We start from the raw sequence: 23,459 nt of genomic DNA on the forward strand, positions 1-23,459 counted from the left end.
TGCCAATGGCAACTGGCTCGCATGACGCTTGCGATATGTCAACATCTCAGGATTCTATTGGTCGTTACTCTGACGTTACTGTGTGGTCCGCGCTAATGTAACATGCACAGTAACCAGCAGATGGGGCATGGGAGGTAACCTCTGTTCCTAAACACAAATGTGGAAATGATATTCAATTCGTTTTTCACCTTGACAAATTCTTGACATTTGCATTGATTTCTCCGGCGCAAATGCCTTTTCTCCATACAGCTGAACTGTTTCAGCTTTTTGGCATATTGTGCACATATGGAGCAAGTGGCAAACAGCTGCTGTGGGTGGGCACAACAAGAGAATCATTGTGCGCCCCCGGACACTGTGCACTATTTGTTTGACAAACGGCGCAAGCTTGGCCTTTATTTTGAAACAGCAACCGGATATACAATTATCACGTGAACGCTGTATTAACGGACGCTTGTGCAGCAAGCTCTACCGGTGACTACTAATTGTGCGCTATTTGACTAATTACGGAAAAGGACGCGTAAAAGAAGTTTGAATGACTTACTGACCTTACTTGTGCGACTGCCATCAACAAAACAAAAATATCCTGCTAATTTGACCATTTTTTTTCAATAAAGATTCGTTTGCATTATTACACATATTAGTGTATCGGTCTCACCCACTTTAATTGCGTCAGTCGCGCTGGTCGCGTCTCAATGTGCGCGCATGAACTACCTTTATTGACCACACGGTGGTGCAATAGTGCTACTTTTATGCAGAACGGAATTTAAGATGATTTGTACTGCACAGGCAGTTATGCTATGATGAAAAAAAGTCAACAATGGGTTCCCCAAAGATAGAACTGATGGGAAAAAAACTAGATACGTTTATTATTTAACATGGGATATAAAAACTAACTATCCATTCAACGATAACGGCATGAATATAGTCACCTTCCTAAAATAATGGCCCAAGTCATTTTTTTCTGCAACAAATATGGATTCAATTGTATTTAAAAAATTCCTCTGAGAGGTTGAATTGAATGGTCTGTTTAACTGAAGATGTAGATTTTAGCAGCAGCGGCCATCGTCCTGAGATGTTTAATGCAAATAAACTATATATTTTTGATAAAATACAACATGGGCCATTTTTTTTTAAAAAAGAGTGACAATATAGTCACTACACAAAGTGACAGGAACATTGAGAGAGGTGCTTGGAACGGACAACCAAACAATCAACAAAGGCACCGCAAAGAATGAATGAACCTCACATGGATCTTACAACATGAACATGAACTTTGGTCAAGAATTCCATGAAAAAGGTTGACATTGATGCACCAAAATTACTGCGGCTTACAAGCATGATCAACTGTTAAATATGGATTTCTAACGTTGGTATACTTTACAAATAACAAAAAGCTATTAAATTAGTAGCAATAACAGCAAACCATTTCTGTAAAAGCACAATAATCAGAAGCATGTAAGCTCATATGTCCATGTGCATATTAATACAAAATAATATACATGTTACACGTACTGTACCATCATTTGTTTTTCTCTCGCTCTGACAGTTTCGAGTGGTCGTTCAAAAGCAGCCACTATTTCCACAGTTATGTTTTGTCAGCACAGGCGATTTGGCATAGATTATATATCGAAACAAAGTTATTCAAATATAGACTATTGTATATGCATTAAAAAAATCCATCCATCCATCCATTAAGCACAGAGAGAATCCTAATGTTGATTAGTGACTATAAGTATACTTTTAAAATAACTTCTGGCTTCGAGACATCCGTCTGAGCCAATGTGTTCATCCTATGCAACAGCGTGAAAACTGCATCCGTGGTTTATGTACTCGAAAGGCACATTGGAGCTGCATAAGAAGCTCAGACACAAAACAAGTCCTTCGCGTATCGATTAAATACATGACACACGCATGCACATTATTAAAACCTGAGAAAGATAGTAAAAAATAAAATAGATTTGCTTAATAAATGTCTCCATGTACTGTAATTTTCAGACTATAAACCGCACCAGCTAAAATTAGGGGAAAATTCAGTTTTGTTCATAAATAAGCCGCAGGTGTTTTAAGTGAAATGTTCTCTCTTCTATCAAAACAAATAATGTTATCATATTATGAAAAATCCATAGAGAAGCCGGACTGACTATAAACTGCAGGGTTCAAGGTTTATATAAAAAGTGGCAGCATATAGTCCAGAAATTACGGTAATATTTGTTTTCACAAAAATAATAAAACTTCTGACTACAACTATAATCGAGCTATTGTCTGAGTCTGTGATATAAAGCTTTTTAATGTAGTATGCTTGACTGCACTGATTCATCAGTATTTAAGCCTCACATGAAAAATAACAAAAAGAGGTAGTGTCAGATAGACTACACTTGTGGTGGTAAGACCAAAGCCTTTGATTTGATATTTCCGTCATGTAGTAACAAGGCATGTTAAACGTGTGTAACGGGTAAATCAGAGGTGCTGTCAGATAATGGTCCAGGTAGAAGATAGAGAGGGATGTTCTACTACTAAAATAATAACATAACATGGAGAAGTTTTTAGATGCTCATCGTGCATTCTTCTACAACATAAATTGCGTGTATCCTTCAGCGCCTGTAACGATGACATCCATCCAGATCCTCATGGCTTCAGGGGAAGGGGCCACCATGTAGTAGACCCTGTCATGAGTCTTGACGCTGAAGGTGAGGGAGGGGTTGGGGCTCTAGAGGACACAGAGTACGTCGCAGAAAGTCAAGTTTTACGGCGTGTTTCATTTGAAATAGGACACACTGCATCATGTACCTTATGTGCATTCTTCAGGTGGTCATAATACACTTCTTCTATGGCTTGAAAGTAGATTACGCCTTTCAGCTTGGCTTCATGCTTGTCTACAAATATCACATATAGTCGCTCGGTTACGCTCGTGCTGCAAAGTCACTGGATTGACGTGTTATCAAATGATCCTGCTGAAGTCCAACCTGCATAGTAGGAGAGCGTCCGTCGATTGCGGTCGAAGACGAACCAGCGCTTTTTCCAGGTCTTGATTTTTCCGCCCATCTTGATCAGATAGCCTCTGCACGTCTTTTCAGAGAGGGACAAGTGGAAGCAGGTTTCGGCACTGTGACCCGCCGACTCAATGTGAGCCCGCAGGTCAAAGTCATCCTTTCGCACTGGCAGGTACCGTGTGAGTGGACGGGACTAGAGGACGAGGGAAAAGACTTAGGAGTACGTATTTTCACGCAAGATGAAATCAAGATGGAGGGGTCTTTATTATTTTATTTCTCCATTCCTTTCCCTGCTCACCTGTACTCGCTGCTTCTCTCGTAGTTTCACCTCGCGGTCGATGAGTTTCTGCCGCCTGCTGGTCTCCTCCTGGAGCATCTTCTCCAGTTCCTCCCGCCTCTTCTTCTCCTCGTCCAGTGCTTGCTTGCGAATTTCCATCTCGCGCTCCTAAAATGTTGTCATCAGATATTGCGGCTACATGCATATCCATGAAGCATTTATTTGAAGTCTTATCTATCACCTTGTACTCAAGGAGTCGGTTCTTTTCCGCCTGGGCCTCTCGCAATAGACGCTCCATCTCTTCTAACCTGGCGACATTTGAAGTACTTGCACTAGAAAGACACAAAAGACTTTTTGGGTTGATTCTTTAAATTTGATATTCATTTCTTTGGGAAACTTCACACAAATTCTGTTTTATCCAGAAGGGAATGGGATGATGTCACAGCACCGCTATGATAAATGCTGCACATTAGACTGTGTAAACAAAACGGAGGCAGGAAGGAGAGTAAGTCACAGTCAGCAAGAAGATAAAGGCAATGGAAAAGAATACTGGAGTCAAGAAATCAAGTGATGAAAAAAAAAATACATACATGTTCATGTTGGACAAAAAATTGGCTTGTCTTTGTCCTTTTCTAAATAACCATTCTCAACTTTTAGTCCTTTATAAAAAAGTCAAAGACTTTTCAAACGTACCTGGAAATGTTGTCAGGAGAGCACGCCGAGATGCTGGTTTCAATGGAGTCGGTGCTATCCACACTCATTGTGTCAAAGGCTGGGTTGTCACGGTAGTCAAAGGCATTGAGGTAGACGTTGGTCTGGGATGACGCTCGAGAGCTGGGCTGACCTTCAAACAAAACACACTGAGCTTTAGGGCACAGCGCTTCCATTCAGTGCCATCCCTTTTGTACCTGTCTCTGTTTGCGTCCCCCCCTCTTGGAGAACACTTTGTCCATCCGGCGTCAGGTTTATATCACTAAGTGCCGCCAGTGTGACTGATATTCCAATAAGTCCAATTGAATCTAAAATTCCCTTACTGTTTGTCGTGCAACCAGCTCAGGAACATTCGATTTAAAAATGCCGAAGAAAATAATGTGCCAATGCTGAGGAGCGGCGGCACAAATAACGGCAAGAGTCCGAAGCTGAGACTCTGGCTTCAGGAAGAAGACACAAACACGCCAGCCGATTGCATCTGCCGCTAATCCCGGCCGGACACACCCATCTGATGTGCCAGATCAAGAGACAACGAGGGACCACGCAGACGTGTCGAAAATAGCACACAGACCCAGAAAAAAACCTTTGAAATCTTAGCTAGAACCACACATAAAATTCTTACTGGAGAGCAGTAAAGTTTTTCTTTGAAATGCTCCATTAAATACACTGGATTGTATTTCCACACCTTTTTGCAGGCGTCTGCTTTCTTTTTCCTTGCTGGATAGGGAGAAAATTCTGGGAAGAATGCTGCCACAGCTTGTGCTCTGTACCAAGGGTGGATGGGCCTGAGATTAGATACACAAAACAACTAAGGCAAGGAAAACTAAAGTTTATGCGATAACCTGAGTTTGTTGCATTAAAAAGATCATTTTAAAAAAGTATGCGTTTTAAGCTTAACATTCATTTTCAGATTGATTTACAAGTACCTTAGTAGGGAAACTGCGACCAAGTGTTGCACTTGAGAACTGGGGCATCATGGTGGAGCTTTTCTTCCTGGGTAACGTGTCACTGAGATGCGAGCCGCCATCTTTGTCTGGTCGCTTCCTTTCCTCCAGCAGCCGGAAATGCTGATCAAATACAAATGAAAGCTTTGTAATCTTTATACTTCATGTTCAAATAAACGCTACCGTTCTGATGCAAGGCCATCAGCCCCTTTGAGTGAGTCCTCAAATTGTTATTTTGGTGCCATCTTGTGTTTGTAGGGAAAAAAAGGAAAAAAAAAACCTGTACAGATAGGTTTGGAACACAATTTGGCACACAAAAGTTACCTGCCTGTGTCGGAGATGGATCTTTTTGACAGGAAGTGGGGGCGGGGGAGAGTCGGGGAGGGGGGAAGGCTCTCGATAGGTCACCATGTTCTCTGGCCAGTGCACAGAGATGCTTTTGGACGAGGGGCACGGATTGAGATGGAAGGAGGAGGAAGAGGAAGAAGAGTGACAGAGCTTCGGAGAGAGAGAGAGAGAGAGAGAGGAGAAATAACATTAACAGAAGGACGAGGGGGGGGAAATTAAGGGAAAACGAAATTTGCCGACCCGTGACTACACACACACACCTCATCCTCTCCAAAGTCTTCAGGGGAGGCATTGGTCGGGGTGGGGCTTTGACAATGTGGAGGGTCTCCCTCAAACTGTGAGTAGAGCTCACTGAGTTCACTCACGGTCACATAACCCTTGTATCACATATTAGAATAGATTTGTAGACAAATAGACAGAAGCAAAAATAAAGAAGAAAAGAGAACAAACCAAAAGATAGACGAAGACAGTACCTCACTATTCTTGAGAAAAACAGAGGAAACGAGAGGAGATGGGAGGTCGCGTAAGCTGATTGGAAGAGAACTTGCCACAAAGGCCGTGTCATGAAAACTGCTGCTAAAAGACACATGAGCCGGCGGAGATGTATCCTAGCAAGCGAGGACAAGAGGACCATCCTGATCTGATCATCCTGGAATCGTTTGTGTGTGTGTGTGTGTGTGTGTGTGTGTGTGTCAGCTGTCCATCACACTTACCTCCCTTAACGTGTACGTTTGGCCACCAGTGAGGTCAGCATATTTTCGATCAAGAGGCGCAAGGTTTTCTTTCTCCTGGGAAATGAAAAAGATTTGAAAATTCAATTCAAAGACCAAAAGTCATCAAGCAACATTACCCTTTGTAGCATTGCTTCCAGATTCCTCCTCTCCTTCAGGAAGCTTTCTTTCTCTCGCTCAGCCTGCTGAGTAATCTCTGCCTCCTGCTTCTTTAGAATCAACAGTCGCTCCTGGAGAAAGAGTCAGAGCTGACTCACGGGGTCGGAGCCGAACGATGGGATCACCGGCGACAACGGAACCTTGCGGGTCACGGTGCTCCGTTGATAGTCGGCGATCTCTCGGAGAAGTTGTTGCGTCTGGGTCTCCTTCTCCTCGTCCTGCCTGCTTTCTCTCTCCAGCTGCTGGAACTCCAGGTCCTCGAAGCGCTTCGTTTCAGTCTCGAGTGCCTCGCAGTCCTGAGGCAAGTGTACATAAGCACTCGCAAACTTGCGCGCACTTGGATTTGACCGTTTTATTATTATTATTCAAACGTTGTGTTTTTAGGATAGTGGAAGGTACGGTAAACACTGCTATGTTTATCGTTATCGTATCATTTTCATAACTGCCGGCAGCTCATCACATTTTAATCGTCTTCCTCCTCTTGCCTGTTATCTTACGGCACAATCAAAAATCCCAAACCAGCGTGAACGCAGTCAGTCAGTGGCATGTTGGTGTATGTGCGAGCGGGTTTTTACTGACCCTGGCTAGCTGCTCCTGCAGGGGCTCCTTGGTGGCCTCGGGGCAGCTGTCCAGCTGGGAGCGCTGCTCATACACAATCTGAGCCAATCTCTCTACTCTGCCCTTTTCTGCCTGCAGCAACTGGCACGCCTGATACGTACATACACATGCGCGTGGCCATATAGGCACGTACAACGGAGTGGAGGACGCACGTGGAGTAGCAAACACACACACACACATGACAAACACAGAGGACACAGAGAGGATGGCAGAGTTAGTGGGACTGGGAGGGGGGGTGGGGGGAGTCACTGTTAGTTATCTAGGTGACCAGTTGAACATTTACGGGAAGGAAATTGGTTGTAGAATTCAAATCTACTCAAGATATTTGTTGATTGGTTTTGACAGGGTGATGAAGGGGGAATGTGTATATGGAATGGCTCAGGTTAACTCACACACATTATTAATTGGAACATACACAGGCGTCAGTCGTCTGCTCGGCCAACTCTCAAACCAAATGGTCATCTAATTCTCATTCAATCTGACTCTCCCTTTGTCCATCGCAGTGACTCGTGAGCGATTATGTTCCGTGAATCCGCTTCCGAGCTCCACCTTGTTGGCATCCAGCGTGGATCCAATGTGTGAGATAGGATGGCTGGGTAAGCGCTATACCCTGGCTCGTATTAGCAACTATATATTTGGATCACAGACAGGCCTGTAGAGGATTAGCACCTACTGCTTAGTCACATGACTTCAAAACATAAATGTGTCCTCATCTAGAATATATAGCTACTCACACGCGTCCTGTTGGTTTGCCATGTTGCAATGCAAAACTCCCCCCCCCCCTACTGTCGCATCTAATTCTGGGGCGTTCATGAAACGTATTGCCCTCGCTGTCCAGCTAAGCAAAGATTTGGAATGAATACCTTGTCTTTTTCACGCTGAGATTTGGTCTCCATGTCATCTATCTTGTTGTGAAGAGTATCCAGGGTGTCTTTTTCCTGCTGAAGGGCAGCGATCTCAGACGCTTGCTCCGCTTCGACAAGAGCTCGTTCTACCTCCACCTTGGCCAAAGAAAAAGAGACATCACTTGAGTTACAGCTCAGGATTCTTTTTCTCTTACTACTAATGTAAATGTCCACACCTCTCGGGCAGATTCCTCCATTTGGTTGTCCAACTCTTTAATTTTCTGCTCAAGCTCCTCCATGTTGTTTAGGACCTGAATCCTCTCCTCCTCCACTCTCCTCGTTTCCTCCTCAGAGGGCCTGGCTTCCTGTCCGAAGCGGTGGACTGCATCGTCGTGTGCCTGATGACGCAATCATCACAATCGACGACAGATAAGGTGCAGATACAAGCCGCCGTTTTTATAGGATTGTTGAAAGCCATCAAACTATTCTCAGAAGAATCCTTTTCAGGACTAAAAAAAAAAATCATAGTTTCAGCGACTTGGTGGTCATTCCTGGTCCCAAATCTGAGCACGTTTGTCAAATCATCAAAATCAAATGAGCTGCTAGCATTTCCTGTTTGCAATACAGGAATGGAAGCACGGAGCACCAGCAGCTATTTGAAGCCAGATATTGCTCCGAGGGAAAGTTTTCTTCAACATCAAACAAATCTACCGGTGGGCCTCGTGCGCACAAACACCAACTGTGACACTTAAGCCGCTTTAACCTAATAAATGAGCTGGAAATATCTCTCATCTGTCTGTGTGAAAGATAAATGTGTTGACACTTTATTAAAAGGGCGCTTCGTCTTATGTGTGCCAGAAATTATTTTAAACAGATTTCCACATTAAGACTTTAATCTGGAAAGAAGCTGACGAAGGCCAAAGGTGTTCCTACTGCATTCTTTGATTCCTTTTCTTGTGATGCACATTGCTCTCCATACAAAGGGGCAGACCTTTGAACACTTTTATGCAATCATTTGATTTTTACCTCGTTCACCCTCTGCGTATGAGGCGAGGGTGACGGGGCGAAGCTGCGCAGACTGACAGCTGGTGATTCTGCCCTGCCGTCTCGAGTACCACTGCCGCGCCTCTGTCGTACCAAAAGATCCGCATCGCAGTAGCCGTTCTCCGTAACGAGTCTGTTCCCCGTGGAGCAGTTCAGGACCGAGGTGTCGGAGAAAACCGAGGGCGTGTCGTCGTCGTCGTCGGTGTCATTCAGCTGAAGTTTCTGAAGCTCCTGGTTGATCTTTTGGAGATCTGCCACAGCAGATGTTGGATTTGTAACCGAGCCGCCGCCATCCTGGTCCAGCTCTGAGCACAGGGACAGGATGGTCTCAAGACGCTGTCGTTCCTATAAACGAACACACGTGCAGGGTCAGAGAATAATAGTAACTCGAGCGGTGCTTTCAAAACTAACAAGGAGACATTAGAAATGACAAAATGATTCACACACTATTGAAACACACGTAGACTTCTCATTTTTTTACATTACCTGTGGAAGCATGGCAGACGAAAAACAGTCCTTGATTATTCAAAAATGCACTTTGGCCCATCGAGTCCCGCACGCAGTTTGCATTCTTCACAGAGCGTATTTCCCCCCACGACTGACATTCCCTCGAGCGCAAGGTTTTGGTTGCCGCTGTCGAGTGTGGCTGAGGCACGGCGACAAATTACAGGGTGTGTGTGTGTGTGTGTGTGTGTGTGTGTGTGTGAGCTGCGGCTTTGAGTTCAGCAAAGGGGAGGGACCATTTAAAGCACCGGCATGATCAAGTAATATTAGAACGGGAAAGACGGGGAAAAGGAATGTGGGTCAGAGGTGTTAGGATTGCATGTGTGTGTGAGTGAGTGAGTGAGTGAGTGAGTGAGTGAGTGAGTGAGTGAGTGAGTGAGTGAGTGAGTGAGTGAGTGAGTGAGTGAGTGAGTGAGTGAGTGAGTGAGTGAGTGAGTGAGTGAGTGAGTGAGAGAGTGAGAGAGAGAGAGAGAGAGAGAAACGGAGTGAATGGAAGTTAATGAGGAGGTAGACAGCTGTCAACTATGCTCCGAACAGTGCACAAGACCACCGGAAATGCCGCCAGGAAAACAATTCACATTCTAGGTAACCGCGTTCCGGGAAAAAAAATCTCGGAACCAAATACTAATCTTGTTAGACCCTATGTGGGCATCCCATTTATAGTGTGCAACGTGAACCACAAACTCGTGTCACCTTGTTCTATTCTAATGGGCACGAGCTACTGTTGGGGGTCTTGCGGGTCATGCCAGAAAAAAATCTATAATCTATAAATCCAATCTATATTCCTAAACGTCATTTGAAATAACGGCACCTTTTTTTCCCCATCAATCCCTCTATGAATATGCTGAAGTTGCACTTTGTGACCACTAGATGGGAGAATAATACAGTCAAACTGCTCTTCACACAGTTCAGTACTGCTCAATGTATAGATTTCTCAATTGAAGTCCTCTATAAATTGACAGATGTGTCCTGTGATGCAGCAAAAAGCATACTTTCCGTGAGCATCGAAGGTTATGTAGCGAGATAATTACGAGAAAGGGTTAGTGGAATTCTCAGCCCATTTCTATGTTGCACATCTGCATGTTTATCCACCTGCTACTCTGCCCTTTAATTTTCCTGGCCTCTTCTGACCAATTTTTGTGGCCCGAACCGCATTGGGGCAGGCCACCACATGACTGACAAAGTACACACGAAAAGCCAAGTGAAAGGTTCAAAATAGTCCTGTTAGTATGGGCTTCATGCCAAATGTGGTCTTGAGGTTCGCCTCAACCAATGTGTGTGTGAAGATGCCTGAGAGAGTGAAGAAACAGACGACAGCCATTCATTCATAGTATGACGGCCGTTGTAAAAGGATGCGAGACAATGTTTGAAACTCACCAGTCTCTCCACCTCCTGCTCACGGAGTCGCTCCTCTTTTTGATGATGATGGTAGTCACTCAGTTCCTCCTTCCCGCTCAATGAGCTAATACTCCCCCGTCTTTCTCTAAAGCCACCCGGTGGGGTCACTCCTGCTTTTCCGAACGACGACCTCCTCTCACTGCGTCCGAAGCCCAGGGTGCTAGAGGTTTCCAGCTCGACCCAAGCTTTGTTCCTTTCCCCCATAGAGAGCTCCATATCAGGGCCGGTGGTGCTCGTGGAGCTGACGGAGCCCACTGAGCTCGTGGAAGTCAGGCTGAGTTTCTTGGCCACACGAGGGGAGGACGACTTGGATGGGATTGTAACATCAGGTGGGGATGATGATGAGGAGGAGGAGGAGGAGGAAGCCATGCCGTTGCAGGAGGGCATCTTAAGGGAGGAGAGCGAGATGGACACCACACCATCTCCTTTTGTTGTGCTGTGATTCCTATTTGAGAGCTGCTGATTGGCGTTCCTCGAGTTGTGGTTGAGGTCGAGACTGCCGTTGTTGTTGTTGTAATGGTCTTTGCTAAGTTTGTACGTATCTGAGCGTTGCGGCTGCGCGGTCGATAATGTCAGAACGCCGTTATTGTTATCTCTGGGAGATGGGGAGGGGCAGAGGCGAGGCAGTGAGCGGCTGTGCCCGATTCCCGACATGCCATTTAGAGAACCGGCAGAATATTTCCTGGTTCGACTGCTCGGCGCGGCTTCTTGGTTGCCGTAGCTACGTCGCCCCTGACGGGGGCTCGAAGGCATGCTCACAGCGCCTCCGTTTGACGGAGAGCGGGATGAGGAAGGAGGAAGAGAAAGGAGTACGCCATCTCCACCAGATATAGATGTGGATGAGCCCCTGCCGTTCCACGTTGGCAATAATGAAGAAGAGCTGGTGTTGTGGAGACGTCGGCTCTCGCCGGTGCCCGAGTTGTCCTGGTTGCGACCGATGGGGCCACGTGAGAGCAGAGAGGAATGGTCTGAACGTCGAGACGGGCACGGCGGGGTGGCGGATTTCATCAACACGGGGGGCCGATCTCCACTGTAGAAACGTCTTGCCTGTTCCTGATAGGCTGATGAGGAAAGTGATGTGACGGGTGTGGTGGGCGGCGACTGAAAGACAAATTTAACTGACAAATGAGCAAAGCGTGCGTGTGAAGGCAGCATAGTACCAATTCCGAGTAGAAGCCAAGACAAACACGTCACGTTTGAGCTTGTACGTTAAATACAAGCTCGGCATATACCAGGGGCAAACAATCCCGCTAAGCTGCCAGACGGACGACACAATAACCATTGCGGCAGATGACAGCTGACCTGAGTCACGCTGAAGTAGGACGGGTTGCTGTTCCCATTGGCTCTCAGGCTGTTTTCCAGAGCCTTCTTCTTGCGCTGCAGGGTGTCCATCAAATCACGGAGCTCTGAGGCCGAGCGCATGCCGCGCGTGCTGCTGGTCCCGCCGACCACAGCGTGGCTATAATCGCTGCTGAACTTCAGGTAGTCTAGAGGTAAGTTAAAAAAAATTATTATGATTATAAATATACAAGCACAACCCTTACAAATAGGATGTTGTTTCGATGTTTTTTTGAATACGTGTGTACCCACCGCCTAACAAAACACTCAGATCCAAGACAAACAGTTGTACTTGAGTTCAGTTCCCCAAAATAGCTTTTGAAATGAAAGAGGCCACAAGATATTTTGGAAATATTCTCAACAGCCCAGTCTTTCATTTTGTTTGGGGGAGAGCATGCTAGACATGGTGCTGTAATTCTTAACCTCTGATTTTGAACGAATAAATCTGACTTGGCAAAACATACCTTGCTGAGATTAGCATGTTCTTTATTTTTCCTCCCTCCATTCTCTCCATTCTTTTGAAGCTGAAGTCTCACCTACCAGTTGGGTGGAAACCAGCACGTTTTTTATTTAGCCGTGGCTTAATGTGGAAAAGGCGCTATTACGCTCAGACCACCCAGTGTTTAACAACCACGCGTAAAAAAAAAAAAACGAAACAACAATGGCTCCATTTGAGATAAACAGGCTTGTGTATTATGTGTACATCTGCATAGTGTATGCAATTCATTTAAATGGGAATTGGCTCTTTTGTTGAATTATGCTGTCCTAGTGTGGTCGGGGTACTTGAATGCCTTCAAGACTGTGAGAGAGAATGTCAAACCTTACGTGCTAGAGAGAAATGCGGCGGAAAATGAAAGGCATCATGAGATCTTACGACAGGCACGCACACACGCACGCACACACACACACTAATAAGTTTTGCGTGTCCATAAATGGGCAGATTTATACTGTAGGTCTGGTGTGCATCAACTCTCCTCTTTCTTCTCCTTCTTCCTTTGTGCGAGAACAATCACTTTTCCTGTGAGACTGTGAGTGTTGGCAAGCAATATTATGATGCTGAACATTTTTTGGCTTCGGATAAATACAGCAAAGACGGTCAAAGACAATCTGTTTCTGAGATTTTCCCATTGGAAAGGTCTCTACAATAACTGTGTACAAGTGTAACATTAGCTGACCTATATGAAAATAAAATGTTATTTTTCTAATAATCATTGTTGCATCAGCCATATTGTACTGGGCAGAATGGTTTAGCATTTCTTTGACCATTATTGTGTTTCTGGAGGTTTAATGAGAATATTCAAATTGTGCAACAGAATTAAGTTTCAAATATTTTAAAATAAGTTTGATCACCCCCCACACACACACAAACACACACACACACACACACACACACTTCCGCACAAGTCGATCAATCACCAAAAAGACAGTGGAGGCCAGCTGTGTCTCCGTGCAAACGGAGGGGCGCCCACTTGACAAAAACATTCCTATACATTCCAAATTTAAGCATGCTTGACGATGAGATTGTGTATTTTGGAACAATAGATGAGTGTGAACTTGCATCCGCCGGCCTGCTCTTCAACATTTTTGCAACTCAATCCCAAATCTCACACACACCTGCGTGGCTAATGACAACGTAAACTTGTAGACGATCTTGGATTTTGTGTGGAGACAGATGTTGGAAAAAAAGATGAAAAGGGGGTTGGAATGAAGATTATACGTGGCAGGAGAAAAAAAAAAGCTCAGAGAGGGAAACAAAGGGAAAAAAATGCACTCATATCATATGTGAGGACAGAAAAAAAAGATTGCATTGAGTTTCTGTGTACCTGTATTGTAGGCTAGGGCAGACACGGGGCTCTTTTGAGGAAGCATGCTCTTCATTCTGTTTGCCTCCTCGGGATGGTTGAACCGGAAGAAGTAGGACTTACCGAGACACAGGGAATAACCTGAAGAAAGAACGCACGCAAGGTCAAATGAAAGGAACCAAAATGATACAAAGTAGATGCCGAAGAATGAATATTTATTCACAGTTTGCATGCCTTTGCACTAGCAGCCAGTGTAGACCTGCAGTGTTTGCTCTGGCCACTAATTAGGGGGAAAGGGGCAGGTATTAAACAAGATGTCAGGGTCAGGACCTCGGTAATACACACAGGCGGCCACAGCTGTCCAAATACTTCACAAGACAAAGCACAGAGAATAAAGTTCCCTCAGGACAGTCTGTCCAAATGACAGTGACACGGCAACTAGAAGGTTTAGGCGAGCTGGGTGATGAAAAGGCAACTATGATTGATATTCTGCACGGTAATTCCAGAGAATTTCTTGTCGTCAATGCAGTTCTGTCCATCCTTGTGAAAAGATTCCAGATGCTGACAATAACAGCTTAGTCTTTGTCTCACTCTATGGGGTAAGACGTTACCGTGGATTTTGTCACCAATTAAATACAGACATAATTTTTTTTGTTTTATTCACTCTATGGGATAAAATGTTACCGTTGAGTTTGTAACTGATTAAATACAGGCATTTCTTTTATTCTATTTTTTTATTTTTAATGACCTAAAACTCATAAGGTCTGCTTTTTAGTTGCGCCCTCTGGTGGAGAGGATAACTCCAACATGACAACAAGCGACCGCTCTCCCTATTTTGAAGGTTCGCCTTTTAAAAGAGAAACAACACACTTTTGATTCAAAACATAAGAACATTGAAATCATTTTGAAGTAAAAATACAGTCACGAAATAACCCAACCCAAATAGCTTCAATACAGTTACTGCGCAGCAGATTCCTTGGACCTGAGGTCATAGCAAACCTCTGAAGCAGGAAAAGGATAGTGAGAGGACAAATGGAAAAAGACTGGATGTTTTGGGAGAAAAAAAAAAAATCTGACTCCTCCTTTCTATCTTCTCTCTATGTGCAATTTTTTTTTTTTTTGCACTCTTTCTTTAGCAACCAAATTTGAAGTATTGGTGTAATAGGTCATCTTGTGAGTGCCAAAAAAGCAGCGCTGTCATTTCTCTGCACAAGGCAATGAAACATTGAGACTGCACAGCTGAGCATTCAAAAGCAACACTCTGGCCGCCATGACCAAATGACATCCCTTTACTTCCAAAAGAGGATCTCTGAGAAGAGACAATTTATTGCATCCAACATCCACGACACCAGCGTGCATGCTGTTACTCGCAGACGTCCCCCAAACACAAAAAGGCATAGGGCGTGCACACCTCGCCTGCAATCTGCGCTTGTAAAATTCAAATTTCCTACTCTCAATAAATCTTGCCGTGTGCCGTCTGTTAAAATACATGCAAGATTGTTGTCCTCATTTGTTCACGGGCCACATCACTGCTCTCAACTTCCTGAAGACACAAACAAACGCTGTAATGAATGATTTTATTACGCTCTTAATTAAGCCACCCTTGAAAGCGATTTAAAACGGAACAGTTTCCACAAACACTCAATTGATGGTTGCCATCGTAAACACACACGGGATGTTTTTTTAACCGCACAAATTGGGGTTAATATTCCCACTTGTTGTTTACTGAAAAATAGCCTCTCATGTTGAACAGTTCAACTTGGCAATGGTCTGTAAAGACCTTTATAAGATAATTAAAGCTTGCCAACTACAAAGTCCAACCTCAGAGTCTTTGAGGATGCAGATGGAGCTTGTCTTGAGTTGAGTCTGTTCTCAATTTCTTCAACTCGAGATGTGCTAAATTACACTCTTACCGCAATGTTATAGGAGAGGAAATTCTAAACTGTTTCTCTATTTGGTTTTAGCAACAGGGCAAGCACTTTAGAATGAAAAATAAACCAATTACGCCAAATTCATGTCAAACATTTGCTTTTGGAAGAAATCACGTTAACTGCTTAATAGGTTTTGTATGAGGAAGTATTTGGGCCACATTGAAAATAAACAAGAATCCAGGATCACAATAAAACAAATAAAAATTTTAAATCAATCAAAAAATGTAAAGAAATACAATTTTATTTTCAAATAAAAATGGTCGTAAAAATGAAGCTGTAATTGAATAAGAAAATCTTTATAATATCAAAATGTATTGTGTATAATAACAAATCAATATTTTGCAAGTCTCCAGAAAGAGACACCAGCTGCTGATTTTTTATTTTTTTTCCCCTTGTAATTGCACTTTTGTTTCCTGCTGTTTTTACCCTAATAGCCCCCCCGAACAGAACGGCCATGAAACAGCAGTTATTTCCAAATCTTTTGTTTTTTTATGCCTTCATAAAATATAGTTGTCTCAGGTTGCAACATGGAGCTGAATGACCAAAATGTAAATGTGCTCATTCAAGACAAAGATGCTTAGACACACAACACATTGCACCACCGGGTTCCCAATGGGAGTGTAAATTGGCCGCAAAACCACATTATAAGGCACACAAGGCAAGCAGTAACATCATAAAAAGACAGACTGGTCTTTCTCAAGGGAGTCGCTGTTGATTGGGTCAGTCGGTCAGTCTGTCTCACACAAAAACAGGCAGACACACGCAAAACAGATATCCACAGCTTATCCGAAAAGCATCAATCCATCAGCCAACACTACACGATTAGACAGCTAGCCAAGAGGTTACAACAACAGGCAATAATCTACTAGATTAACTCAATTAAAAGATAACAATGCAAATTTTGCAAAACAGCTGATCTCGCGGAGCACTGAAAGGTGGATGGGGGGTCAGCGGGGACCACTATAAGACTCTGGACAATGAAGCAGGGTTTGTTTTCAGGCATTGGGTAACCAGAAAGATGAGATTTCATCTTCACAGCCTGGAGCAAGCGTGTGTCTATTTCACACACACTTGCCAGTGAACATCCGACCCCCTTCCACCCCGAGGTATGTCCAAGGTTATTGTCATGCATGGACAAAAAAAAAAAAAAAAAAAAAAAAAAAAAAAAAAGTGACATGAAACAATTTAACTGGAGGTGAGAATAATTCACACACTATAGCGACATAAAAAAGTCCTGACTGAGAAAAGTGTGTTAAAGCGCATGTGATCAAATCAATGAGTGTCAACAGTGAGCCATGCAAAGAGACGCGACTAGAACAAGACAATCAGCTGTGGTAGTTTATTATCCATGAAGAACAAATTATATGTCATCATCTGGCTGCTCAAAGTAGGCTCAACAGATGGCCACAGTGAACATATGTGCTTATGACACAACGCCCCCTACCACCAGCATATTATTATTTTTGCACACACAAAAAAAAAAAGGAACACGAAGATAGATCTGTGCAAGGTAAACTATTTGAACCACACGCATACAGATGGAGGACATAAAACGTGCAAGCCAAGAGCCCAAGCTGCAATTTAATATGGACTAACCTTCTCAATGCATTTTTTTTCAGACTATTAGAGCCAATAAACCCCGTCCGTTACTAACCTTTTGAGTCCCATTCAGTGACGACAGAAGAAAATGTCTTTCTTTTGGCTTTTCACAGCGAATGCTGCATGCGATATAAGACGTATGCAGAACAAGATGTGATTATCTTCAGTCTTCTTAGTTTACGTGTTGCAGATGTTTTCTCAGTTCATTCATGTAACGAATGACGCGTCTCAGAGTGATGTAGAAAGTTCACTGATTTACATCCAGCTGTGGACTGTACCAACTACATTGCAAAAAAAAAAGGGCGCACTACGCGGAGTGGAGTGAAAACTGTCTTGAGAGATTGCTCCAAATGATCGCTTGTTAGTTTTAACACAATAGCAAATGTAGATAAAACGAATGTGTGCTATAACATTTGGACATGTAATGCAACACCGCTCCAGTTTGTAGTTGGTACAGTCGAAGATCGCTCTGAGGCATTTGGAACCACGCCCCCTGCAACGTTTCTTTTGTCTACCTTATTTTTTTCATCGGTGTGCTGCACGTTAAGGATATTTGAAGAGAATTTAAAGAGAATTGCACTAATATGAGCTGAAATTGATGGGTGCAATTAGATGCAAAGCATGCAAGGTGATGGGGGGAAGTGCAATCACGGAAAAGGGCAAAACAACAGGAAAAAAATGGATTTACCTTTTAATTTAATTAAACTAACGACCCATGCGAGGATAAATGGTTCAGAAAGTGAACGATGGAAATAAAGCAAATGTCGAAAGAGTCTTTGAAAAGAAAGGCTATGGACATTATTTAAACCCCTTTTTTGACTAGTATTGCAGCACTAAAAATTTTTTGTGTGTTAAAGTTAGTGTTTCATTTCCACTGTATTATTTGACCTGATTTCGTGGTTGTCATAACTCAAGGTGTTAAACAGCACGAGCACATTCCTAGTTTTCCAGTGACTTCTTGTTTCAATAAGGTTTGAGTGAAGCTAATACGGGTCAATCTCCTGTTTCCTAAATACGAAACAGATCACTTCTTGAACATCTTCTGTGTGTGCTTAACTCAACAAAAGCATTTCTCATCCTGCTTTTTATAGTATAAAAATGTTTTGATGGAAAGTTGTCAACTCTATTCACAATGCCTCCTGATGTTGCAAAACAATGTCAATATTTGAATCGGTGAGGCATGCAAGAAAACAGATAGGCTTGTTAATATTCAACCCAAAATGACACACTACAAGCAAAACTATTTAACTCAAGTAAACCTAGGATCCAAATGAAGCAAAAGTGCAGATCTCTCTGACATGTAGCACACTGGATGTTCATTGGAATATGTGAGTCATTGGAGCAGTTAGTTCCAAACCATTCTGAATTAAGCGAAACCAGAGGTACATACGTAATGTGAAGTTCCGCTGCTGTGATCAACACACTACATGAGAACATCCTCAATTATACACACACACACAGATACAGATATATGGAGCGTATAAACCGAAAGGAATTCAAACATGGATAAATCATGTACTCGAGGATCGGAATGCAGATAACTAAACCACAGATGCCCCCTCCCCATCTCTCTTTCTCTCACTCTCTCCATTCCAGGCCATTCCTATGTCAAAATAAGTCCAATTTCCAGTTCTATGGTTGTCGTTACTCTTTTCTTCATTGCGTCAAACTAAATTATTGCATTGTTTTCACAACAAAAAAAAGACCTCTCAAAAAAATAAAAGCAAAACACATGTGACCACATTCCGTGCGATGTCATTCATGATTGTTTGATTTTTGAGGCATCGTCGGAAAAATATATACATATAATCAAAACAAATGTATTTAATTTTACAACAATAATAATATTATTTAAGCTTACCCTGTGTGAGTGGTGTGGGCACTGTGACCTGTACCCCGTCCAGACTGCAGAGGTGACCACAGGGATCCAACGTAACTACCCCACCTGAGGAGGGAAGCCAAATATATAAAATATTTGGAAATATTCCGACATGATTCTCTCAACTTGATGCATACCAACAACAAATGATGTCACATCACAAATAATTTGGTAATGACCTTCATTGACAATGAGACAGTGTTCAGCCTCGATTCCAGGACCTTGGATGGTGATATCTTGAGGAATTGGGGCATCTTCTCGCCCAATGCGGGTGACACCTTGAAGATGAAGAATGAGTTAATCACATCCAATAATACCTTTATTTTCTGCTTATTCCTAGAGACTAACAAGCATACATCAGAAAATGCACAAGGGAGGCTTTGTTTTCTTTCCCACATTGTCAGGATTGCTCACTCAATTGTCAGAGTGGCAAACCAGTAGATGAAAAAATTATGAAAGTATTGGGAATAAAACAACTTACAACAAACTTGAACATTTAGAAATGGAAAAAAAAAACTAAAAATACTGTACTTAACTACACAGACAAAAAAGATACACACTTAGAGGATGTCATGACTCAATGTGGTAATCAGCTGTTCCAAAATAACTTTTGACCCAAAGGCCAAACACACATCTTTTTTTTTCCTTTAAACCACATTCATTGGCGTAAAAGCTGTACCAAAATATAGAACCCAACAATTTGGAGTAAGTGATTCTCCCATATAACATTACCTTCTTTGAGTGGCAGCAAGGTAATGGCCACACTTAGTCTCCCACTGCCCAAGCTAACCAGATGAGGACTGGCTGTTTGGACCTTCAGACCCTTCCCTGTGTCAATCAGATCCAGAGGTGCAGACTGCAAACGATGATGAATCGCAAAGTTCAATTGTATAGTCTAGTAAAATTGGATATTGATCATTATGGGAATGGCTAAATTCTTAGCCATTCTCACACCTAAACAAAAGACAATTAAATCATTTTCAAATAATAAAACTATAGCAAACTTGAAAATAAAATACTAAACCTAGGACAGGGTTCCAAGCAATGTTTAGACATTTGAAACTTCATGCATGCAAAAGGTTCATGCATCACCTTGTGATCCACTGGAGGAATCTGATCTGACTCTGGTTGTGACATCATCTCAGAGTCCTGCAACAGAGGTTGAAATAAACCACATAGACACAGTATTGAAGTGGAATCCATCAAACATCAATGAGAGCTCCAAAAATATAGATACATTGTATATATTTAGCTACACATAATGGTGCTTGTAAAACAGCTGTACATTGCATACTCAGCTGGCACATGAGAGAAATGGATTTGAGTGAAAGTATTCCAAGGGGAAAATACCACTTAAGACCAAAACAAACACACGAGTGTTCATCTGCACTCAAACAAACACACACGCATGGGCAGAGCTGCATCAAAATATTCCATCAATAGAGTTCTGCAATTTCATGGTTAGTTTTAAAAAAAAAAGGAGGTAAGGATTTATTTCTGAATTATTATTATTATTATTATTTTTTTTTTTTTAAAGTGTGTGGATTTTAATTTGGATTGATATGGAGAATCCTCATCTTCCTCTTCTTTAATCCTCTTGCAATCATTAGACCTTTAATAAACGACATAGTTTGCAGCCAACGTTTTTTTTTTTCTTCTCCAACATTTTCACCATTTTAGGAAAAGCAAATCAAAGTTGCCTCCAGGCCACTTCCCGAATTCATCGTCAACTTCCTCTCCGAAGACGTTTCCCGTGCAGCTTTAACACACTCGTTGCCTTTTTACACACACAAACCCGCTCACCCCTAGACCCTGCATGCGCAATATATAAACATGCCAAGGTAAAGTCACACATCATCTACTTTTGTTGAATAGAAGGTCCCACGCTTGACATTCCGATCTTTTTTTAATCCAAAGCAAACAGTAGACGATGGCATTTACGACCACGCAGCACAAAAAAAAAGACCCTTTGGGGAATGACGCGGTTGTTCTTTATCCTTTTGTTCCTTTTGTGTCTTCCATCATCCTTCACAGAACACTTTCTTTGTTGTTCCACCAGGTGAACTCCCAAATCTGGGCAGGTGCAGACATGTTTGCTGCAGTCTTGTTGTGTGCTCTAGTTGAGTCAGGGCACTGTCATGTGCCAAACTAGATCCAGACATAAAAGAATGCACTTCTGGCAACCCGATATTATCAAAGCGCCGGGCTCAGGTGCTAAAGACTGATATGACCATATTGTTAGCTAGAAACACAAATAGCAATTCAGCAAAGCTACTATATTCTCCCCTTAAATTAAACGATGATTTGTTTTTAAGTTTTATTATCCTCATTTGGGCAGCTCATCCATCACCGTCGCAAACAATAAGGTACTCAGAGCGGATCCCTGATGCACTCCCACTACTTCTGTCCAGTTTTGCCTTTGAAACAATAATTACACACATTTACATCTGCTTTATCAGCTGGTTTCATGAACTACAGCATTTTCTTCTTTATCATTCTCTTCCTTTCTGTCTCTCCCAAGACTCCCCTCCCCTCACATTCCAGCGTCACCCTCTCCCCCTCCCACCTGACAAAGCCGACATTGTATCACAGATACTATTTAATACGGGGTCCCTCTCCCAGTGACTCCTATAGTCCAAAGGCTCTTATTTTCCTCTCTTGTCATCACAGCACTCTGTGTTTAGCTTGCAACAAGACTGGGGGTTGATCAAAAGCACAATATAAGGCTCTCAAGTAATAAGAACTAACACACATTTGTTTTTTTATATCTTTAGCTGTATAATATTTGTTTTGGTGAAAAGACAATTCCACAAATATTGTTTTCTCAACTTGCTCATTTCTAACAGTCCTGAAACACAGCATCCTCACAGGAAAGACAGGCCATTGTTATAACAGCTGACTCAGAGGATGAGGAAATCTTGCTTTTGAATTTAAAGTCATGGCTGTGGGTGTCGCTCACTGCAAAGACCACACATCACCTTAAGTCCCACATGCAAGGGATCAAGTCATATTTGGATTTGAGAGCCAGGGTGTGTGTGTGTGTGTGTGTGTGTGTGTGTGTGTGTGTGTGTGTGTGTGTGTGTGTGTGTGTGTGTGTGTGTGTGTGTGTGTGTGTGTGTGTGTGTGTGTGTGTGTGTGTGTGTGTGTGTGTGTGTGTGTGTGCGTGCGTGCGTGCGTGCGTGCGTGCGTGCGTGCGTGCGTGCGTGCGTGCGTGCGTGCGTGCGCGCGCGCGCGCGCGCGTGTGTGTGTGTGTGTGTGTGTGTGTGTGTGTGTGTGTGTGTGTGTGTGTGTGTGTGAATGGGGGATGCGATAGCTAGACGAGAAGGGACTGAGAATTGTTATCACCTGAATCTCGTGGAAAATAGACCCCGATGGCTGGATTCAATGGAGACAAAGAGAGGATGGAGCGAGGGAGATAAGAAGAAAATGGATGTGACGAAAATAAAATGGAGGAAAAAAATGCTTTCACAAAGTAAAACTTGGATTTATTCCCACTATCCAAGCATCTGGCACCCATTTCCAGCTTAGTTTCTGCATGCATACCATAAAGCAGATGTTTTCTATCTGGCATTCAACTGGTGACAAAAGTACAGCCAAGACTAATGTACTGAGCAAACTGTCTCCCCCCCCCATCAAGTCTGCTACAATGGTTTTAACATGAACTTCATGGGGGCCACTGCTTTGAACTACACTACAGTGCAATTCACTTTATACTATCGTATATTTGATATATTACCTGCATTCTTCTATGTTGTGCAATTTACACCTAACTTGGGTGCTTGAGCTCATTGTGGAAAGAAAATAAACATACCTGTATTAAAAATACACTCACCATGATTACAGCTGGACGGGCCACTTCTGTCATCATGCAGAACAGAATCCAGGTCCTCGATGATCCAGATTTAACCTGATCTGCTGCGATTATAGTCCTTTCCTTGACAGCGGAAACATCCTCTTTACAGCGTGGGCAACTTGTGGAAGACTTTCCATCCTAGATCATGCATGTACACAGCCACAACAGTAAATAAACCTCAGCCAATCGCGACGTGTAGAGGAATGTGACAGCAGCTGGAAGTCAATCTGCAGAAGAACTGGAACAAGGGGAGGGAATCTCTCTCTCTCTCTCTCCCTCCCTCCCTCGCTCTCTCTATCTATCACACATACACTCAACACCCCCCACACACAAACTGAGTCTTTCAAACACACAGCATGAGGACACAGACATAATAGGCAGGTGCTAAAAGAGCACCTCAACTTGACCGCTCATTCGAGAGAAGAGAGAAGCCTGCTGAATTATTAGCCTGGTAAGAAAAGGAGTGAAGGACAAAGAAGAAGAGTCAA

At 43.0% G+C, this 23,459-nt stretch overlaps 1 protein-coding gene across 3 annotated transcripts; it reads right to left on the minus strand.

Annotated features, from left to right (window-relative positions):
• Positions 1–844: 844 nt before the first annotated feature.
• phldb2b (pleckstrin homology-like domain, family B, member 2b) lies at positions 845–23,346 on the minus strand. Of its 3 annotated transcripts, XM_085939073.1 has the most exons (26): positions 22,951–23,346; positions 20,211–20,267; positions 19,851–19,974; positions 19,298–19,396; positions 19,101–19,184; positions 13,731–13,850; positions 11,872–12,056; positions 10,549–11,670; positions 8,650–9,012; positions 7,860–8,021; positions 7,642–7,779; positions 6,740–6,868; positions 6,301–6,456; positions 6,121–6,231; positions 5,984–6,058; positions 5,744–5,878; positions 5,531–5,647; positions 5,247–5,420; positions 4,905–5,045; positions 4,664–4,763; positions 3,961–4,111; positions 3,509–3,599; positions 3,289–3,435; positions 2,964–3,183; positions 2,788–2,873; positions 845–2,707 (listed from the first exon to the last, which is right to left on the minus strand). In XM_085939073.1, the coding sequence occupies exons 1-26, from the start codon at positions 22,984–22,986 to the stop codon at positions 2,567–2,569; spliced, it is 4,464 nt and encodes a 1,487-aa protein (XP_085795199.1). In that variant the 5' UTR covers positions 22,987–23,346; the 3' UTR covers positions 845–2,566. The 3 variants fall into 3 exon arrangements, with proteins under 3 accessions (XP_085795199.1, XP_085795197.1, XP_085795198.1); XM_085939071.1 differs by lacking the exons at positions 5,247–5,420; positions 5,531–5,647; positions 5,744–5,878 and adding an exon at positions 22,464–22,493 and having other exon boundaries at positions 22,951–23,336; XM_085939072.1 differs by lacking the exons at positions 5,247–5,420; positions 5,531–5,647; positions 5,744–5,878 and having other exon boundaries at positions 22,951–23,336.
• Positions 23,347–23,459: the final 113 nt, after the last annotated feature.

The sequence above is a fragment of the Syngnathus leptorhynchus genome, chromosome 19 (assembly GCF_054491065.1).
Source record: "Syngnathus leptorhynchus isolate UIUO chromosome 19, UIUO_Slep, whole genome shotgun sequence".
Classification (NCBI taxonomy): domain Eukaryota; kingdom Metazoa; phylum Chordata; class Actinopteri; order Syngnathiformes; family Syngnathidae; genus Syngnathus; species Syngnathus leptorhynchus.